Raw genomic sequence first — 6,936 nt, 5'->3', positions numbered from 1 at the left:
TGTGATTGTAAAATAGCAATTTCGGGGGTTTTACACCCCCCTAATGCTGATACTCAACATGAGAATCACATACAAATTGTGAGACCAACATACTTTGAAAAAGATGCTACATATGCTAAATTCATGAGATAATTCTTGCAATCTTGACCTCTAGTTTCAGACAACATTCCCAGCTAATTGTAAAAACTTAAAATTTTAATTGCCAAAAATGCACAATACAACATCAAAACGATCCATTTGTGTGTGTTATTTGAGCCCTCTTCTATTAACATCAAAATGAAGAGAAAATTGAATCAATAAAATATATAGATATCTTAACAACATCGCTTACATCCCTATTCCTCTAAAAACTCTCGCTTCATTTCCACAAATAATCTCAGGATCACAAAAGCCCCATCACTGGAGATTACCCAGCTTGGCTTCCTTTGGGGTTATAGATTAAAAAAAAAAATCAAAGAGAGGTGATCAGACCCTCTTCAATAGCTTTTTTTTTTTTTGATAAGTAGACCCTCTTCAATAGCTAGAATAACCATTTAGGTGAAGAACCTAATGCATTTCCAAATACAATTCCAATTTTTCCATAAACCTAGAAAGCCAAAGTAAACCAAGCAGTAACCAATGATGAACTCCCAAGAACTGAATAAAAAAGATATGATGCTGAACCAACTTAACCCAGATTTCAATGGAAGCACCTAAACAGTCTGGTCCAAAACCCAACCACCTCTTTGGCCTCTGGGGAATCCACGGGTTCCTTAAAATTTGCTTTGTCACAAAGCTCTTTAAAAGCATCAACAATATTTTGAAGCCTGGCAACAAACTCAATCAGAAGTGACGAAAATGTTCCTAAAGACAAGGAACTGGCACTTTCAAATACTTTTGATTCTTGTTCATTAATAAGCATGGAATCCCCAGTAAATGAGAGACGTGGCCATGATATTGGTTTCTTAAGTACACTTTCTGAGGATATCCATTGATGCATGGAGGAGGGTTCCACACTCATATTTGGATTCTGAATTTCACTAAGGGAATTGATTACCAGTCCTCTGCTTTCATTGTCTTTAACATCATTGAAAGTCTGAGGATCTTCCAATTCCTTAGCCTTCCTTACACCTTCCCAGCTCTGTGAATTGACCAGAAGGTATGATTTTTGGTCAATCTTCATTTGCAACTTTTCTGCTGCCTCATGCACATCAAATAGTATGTCTTCAGTGCTTAATTTTTCCATCTTTTCTATTTTGCTTCCAAGCTCACGTAACACTTTAGCTCCTTCAGTACCAACCCTCTGAAGCTCATTACTAAATACCTGTCTCTTTTCTGCCGGTGCCTGCAAATACAAATTCAAAATAGTTGATAATGTATATGGATGGCTAAGGAGAAAATATTATATAGTCTCCTAGCCAAAATGGCATTAATGCACCAATAGCTACCAAAATGTACCCAATGCACAAAGCTTCCACTTTTGTAGGATTTGAGAGAGGTCATGGTAGGCAACCTTACCACAAATTTTTTTTTTTTTATGGATAGGCTGATTCCCAGAATAGCTACCAAAATGTCAAGAGGAAAGAGAAAAATTAGGACTTTCAGAACTGTTGTGGTGCAGAATTGATAATCATCTTTCCCTATCTTGTTGGCAAACATGTGGGGCTTAGGGTAATCTTTTTTAAGGATATATAGAAAGGTCAAAGCATATGTTTTGAAAGTTACAAATGGTCATTCATGAAGAGTTAATCAGCATGCCTTGAACATTTCATATTTTTGGGGCAACATAAATTACAAATATGCAGCTCCGCAGTTCTCTAGGCACTATAGTTTTGTTACAAATGTTCTGACAAAAAAATTAAATATATTTACCTTAAAATATAATTTAAGAAGTGTCAAATATAACCACTTTACATATATAACAATGTTTTTTAAATTTATAGGACCTTCACATAAAAACATTATTCAATCATTAAACCAGTGTATGGCCGGATTCCTTTCCACCTTTATCTATGGATTTAGGAAACCTATTATCAGAACTAAGAATCATAACCAGATACGAATGGATCAAACAAAATGCTAATATCGCCCTCAATGACTACCATGGATTTTTTGCAGGATAAGATGTTCCACTGAATTTGATTGCAACTTCACAAAGGATAGATCAACCCCAAAATTTTAAGCCTCAAGAATTTTATTAACTTTAACAAAATATTTTTCATAAAGATATATGAGGACTCTAAAGAATCTCTTATTCAAGCTCACAGCAGCAAAGGCATCAGCAACATCCACATCATAACTACTAATAATGCTCTTCTAATCCTGATTAACCTTTCAGTTCTAATATACATGGACACAGTAATCAGCTTTTAATTTTTCCATTCACTAGTTGACTACTTTGTCCGTGAATATTACAAGTGAAAGATTAATCAGGATTTGAAGAGTGTAACTAGCAGTTATAATATGGATGTAACAATAATTAGAGCATCGTTATTTTTCTTACAGTTTTGCTAAAGAAACTAAATGATACGTGTGAGAAAAAGAAATTAATTTGACCAAACCATGCACACACTCCAAATTTTATTGTTCCACTTACCATCACTTATTCATTTTTCCAGCTTGCTATTTTACTCTCTTGCTTTCCACCACTCACCAACAAATCTAATAAATCACAACCAATGAGCAATAAATTCCTTAAAAGCTAGGTTGTTGAACCTATTATGAGGAAGTACGCAATTCATAAGCTACTCAGGAAATGGTGTCCACTTGATAGAAATTTTAGGCAATAACCTGGTTATGTCAACAAGAATGACTCATGGGTGTCTTGACCTGGTGGTAAATACCATCATAGAGCCAGTGTCATGGTTCAAATCATACCCTTTTTTTCTTTTTTTGTTATAAATCCGACCATAACTCAAAAGGAAAAAGGAGTGCAAAACCCCAATGGTACAGTAAGGGTCTGATTACTTAACACCCTCCCCCCAAAATATATATATATATATATATATATATATATATATAGAAAGAAAAAGAAAGAAAGGGATTTGAGGATAAGTAAACCATTCACGACTATGTTCAAACTCAAAATTTATTGTTTCAATTGAAAATAAATCTAAAAAGAAAGATTGGAATAACTTAACAACATTGATTGTTACTTTTGACAAGAAAAACATAGATCATAGAAGAACTCAAACAGAAAAGTTCACTGTACTATTAAAAGATCCCAAATGCTACTTATGATGTAGTGAAGGTAAGAACTATGTGCCACCCCAAATGAGTATAGGTAAAATTTAACATGCTGAGAGGCATGAGAACCAAAAAAGGCTGCAATAAACATATCCACAAGATGACAAAAGTGAAAGGTCATTCACCTGTATTTCTGAAAGTATGCATCCATGCATTGCCATTACCATGAAAGCACAATGCCTCAGTGCACCACTTACTTTGACATAGTTTCTCCAAGGATAATTAAAACTCTTATAAGGGCCATGAGGTGGTTCCCATATTGCGAAGTCTAACTGAGATATCAATATTAAGCTATAATCAATAATTCCTATCTTTTCTACATCTATTGAAGAGGAGAGGTAGCACAATTGTGACATGATCATACCAGAGATTCCTCTTGGCTCGTAGACTGTACAGCCGATCTGTAGCCACTATACAGTGGGTCGTCAGAGGCTTGGTATGTAAGAATTTTGGAAGGGATCCTCTTGTATTCAATGCATTGCAAGTATCCATTAACACAGCCTATACGAAATTTGATGCAAATCAACCAAATATGTCATTGCAATCAAGCATTTACATATAAAAGAGTCTCTCTAAAAGGAACACAAGAAAAACTTGATCCTAACCTTCCAAAGAAGAAGCAACACCCTCGAAATTCTTTACCACCAATTTGTGCAGATCCTCCCCTGCCCAGATTGGGTATATACATATATTTACAACCAAACATATACCAGCACCAACTCCAATAAGTAATAACCGATAAAATGCAGTTTGGAAAAACTGCGATGAATTACTCCCAGAGACCATTACAATACAGTATGTCAACAAGAATACCCGGAACCCATATTCATAAGACTTCATCGTTGGATGCAGTTTCGCATAACTCGCACAAAATCCTAAAACAACACCCCAAAAAAATTAATAATAATAATAATAATATTCAGATAAAACTTACATACATTAACTAGATATGACCAATGCAACCATATGTTTTAATTTGATTGGGAACCTAATGTACATGATCTAAGGAACTGGACCAAAGTTTAGCTGTTTAAGAAAAGATAGAAACAACTTGTTCCATTATAAACTAAACATTAACAATCACAAAGAGAGAGAGGGAGAGAGTGTATATTAATCTGACCTGCAATGAAAATACTAATTATTATAATGACTTCCTGAAAATCCCCAGCCCTCATAGATAATTCAGCAATACCCAGAGCAAGTCCTCCAGCAGAAAATGTCCCCAGAGCACGATTGAACCCTTTGTTAAGTGTTGCGCCTACGAAAAAACCAAAAAAAAAAAAAAAAAAAAATGACCCTTTTCACTAGACTCAAAAGTAAAACGACAATTAACACAAAAAAGAAAGATTATGAGTTGTGAAAAAGCTTAATACCTACGCTGAATTCGAAAACGACAACGACTGTGAGTATTGCCCAGATGGAGTATTGACTAGCTTCCTTGAGAGGCTCTTTCAAGAAGATGACAAGGGACACGAGAGCCAAGGAAAGACCCATTTTCATGGCGAAGAGGAGCTTTCTTGGATCGGACCGACCCATCTCGTATAACTTGGCCGAAGTTTCTTGAAGACTGGTCCATAAGTTGGTGATTCCATCTGAGATTTTGCGGAACCACCGCCATTTCACTCCGTCGTCTCCGCCTCCTACTCCGCCATCGGAGCTGTTCAGGCCGAAGTCGGAGTAACCCTTTCTCGATAGCAACCTTTCTTTGCTCCTCTCTGCGAAACTGTGCCGCAACGACCCGATTTTATCTGCCATTTCTGCATCGTCGGAGATTGGAATTGACAATGAGAGAGAGAGAGAGAGAGAGAGAGAAAATTAACAATAATATAATAAAGCAAAGCATCCACAAAAATATGAGAGTGGGAAAGTTCGTACCATTCGATGTGAATTAGAATACGAGGAAACTGTTGAATCGGAAGATACAAGACACTTTACTTTCCAGTTGGAAGGAAGTGGATGTTCTTAAAATGGTATATAGCAAAAATAGAGAAAAGTTGCCATATTTTATTAATCTCTTTTTTTTTCCTTCTTTTTTTGGTGTGTGTGTGAGAAAGATAGAAACCCTTTTTTACTATTTTACAAAACAACCTTTATTGTTAAATTTAAATTGATTTTCTATAAATATATGATAAAAAAGTATTTTAATAAATTTGAATAAAATAAAAATATACATCAAAAATAATTATTCAAAAAAATAAAACTCCTAAATATGTCTAATTTTGTGCCCATTTGAAAATTTCTTATTTCCTAAATATGTCTTGATGATGCACGAAAATCATAGGCAAAATACTCCGGGCTATGGTAATGACTTAATGACCTAAAGAGAAAAAGAAAAACTGTCAAGGGTGACCCGTTAAGGACCCTCTGACGCTTAAGTCAATTTTCTCTCTAGAACACAAAGATGGTGATTTTATGAATAGTGGTACTTACCTTGGTTGAATGTGACCTGATCCTATTATAAAGAGTTAGGAGTGGGTCTACTTGTTCGGATCCACTATCATCATAGGGGATGCGTGGAGTTAATGGAGAAAGTGGAGCGGATTATAAGGAATCCTCCCCACGTTCTTGGAATGGCAAATCGTGGCCTAATTATATTGAACTCTTTACTGTTGGCTTGACACGTGGTGATTTCTCATTGGCTAAAGGATTCTCCAAGTGGCAGGTAAGGGCGAACTAAAATTAGACGTTCAGGATGTTGACACGTGATGTAATCCTAATGGCTTACCAAACGCATAGTTTTGTTCTTCAAAAAAATTGCCACATGGCAAACTCTAATTGGTTCGCATTGTTTTAGTGTCCTATCCTGTTGCCTATAAATAAGGCAATACCTCTTCTACCCCTTCTCATTTCCCATATTTCCTTCTTTAACCTCAATCGTCCTGCGCATCATCTAGAAGTCTTCTTCCATCCTTAGTCATCTCTGTTTAGAATCAGGTATCCTCTCTTTTCATCATTTGTAGGTTTTTCTTTAGAACTCTTTACAAAATGATTGAGATAGTGGTGTCTTCATCTAGTGGTAAGGACGAGAGGGAGATAGACAAGTACCATGATAAGAGTAATAATAGTGATAGTGGTTCTACAAATGAGCAATACTCATCTAGGGTTCCTAAGGTTCCTTTAGAGGTTTCTCCAAGAGGAGCTGAGGCAGAGGGCGGCATCTAGGTTGTTTGCAGGTTCGTCCACTAGTACCTAACCATCCATCCCTTTTCCCAGTGATGAGGACATTTTATACTATTACGCTGTAGGTATTCCTTTGGAGATAAAGGAGAAAAGACTTTGCTCACTTAGGGGAAAATATCAAATTTCGGACAAGCTTAATCCCCGTCTAGCTGCTTCTGGTGAATGGTGTTGTACTCCAAACTCAAGGGTTTGTATATATATGGCTTACCTATTAGGGGGTCCTAGGTTGCCTCTCAACGCTTTTGCTAGGGAGATCCTCCATAGGCTAGGTGTAGGTCCAAACCAACATAATCCCAATGCATAGAGGCTTATAGTATCCATGCAAGTGTTATGGAGAGAGGTTTTTGATGGGAATCGTCCTCTTATTGTGGACAAGTACCTATATCGCTATAAACCCTCCAAAATAAGCTAATCCCTAGGTTTCTATCAATTTTTAGCCAAGAGTTCTAGTTGTAGGTTGATAAGGTTCCTTCCCTCGTCTGATAGAAGGTGGAAGACGGAGTTCTTCTTCATCTCAAGGTTTTGGGCAGG

The 6,936-nt window shown here is 36.4% G+C and overlaps 1 protein-coding gene across 2 annotated transcripts; it reads right to left on the bottom strand.

The window, feature by feature from the left end:
• Nucleotides 1-277: 277 nt before the first annotated feature.
• LOC126690206 (aluminum-activated malate transporter 4-like) lies at nucleotides 278-5,232 on the bottom strand. Of its 2 annotated transcripts, XM_050385332.1 has the most exons (7): nucleotides 5,101-5,232; nucleotides 4,599-4,982; nucleotides 4,346-4,483; nucleotides 3,831-4,100; nucleotides 3,590-3,726; nucleotides 3,351-3,497; nucleotides 278-1,324 (listed from the first exon to the last, which is right to left on the bottom strand). In XM_050385332.1, exons 2-7 carry the CDS (start codon nucleotides 4,978-4,980, stop codon nucleotides 680-682), a joined length of 1,719 nt encoding a protein of 572 aa, XP_050241289.1. In that variant the 5' UTR covers nucleotides 4,981-4,982; nucleotides 5,101-5,232; the 3' UTR covers nucleotides 278-679. The 2 variants fall into 2 exon arrangements, with proteins under 2 accessions (XP_050241289.1, XP_050241294.1); XM_050385337.1 differs by lacking the exon at nucleotides 5,101-5,232 and having other exon boundaries at nucleotides 4,599-5,064.
• Between the last annotated feature and the right edge of the window lie 1,704 nt (nucleotides 5,233-6,936).

The sequence above is a fragment of the Quercus robur genome, chromosome 1, assembly GCF_932294415.1.
Source record: "Quercus robur chromosome 1, dhQueRobu3.1, whole genome shotgun sequence".
NCBI lineage: Eukaryota > Viridiplantae > Streptophyta > Magnoliopsida > Fagales > Fagaceae > Quercus > Quercus robur.
Note: the sequence above shows the minus strand (reverse complement) of the source record. Positions and strands in the feature narration are given on the sequence as shown.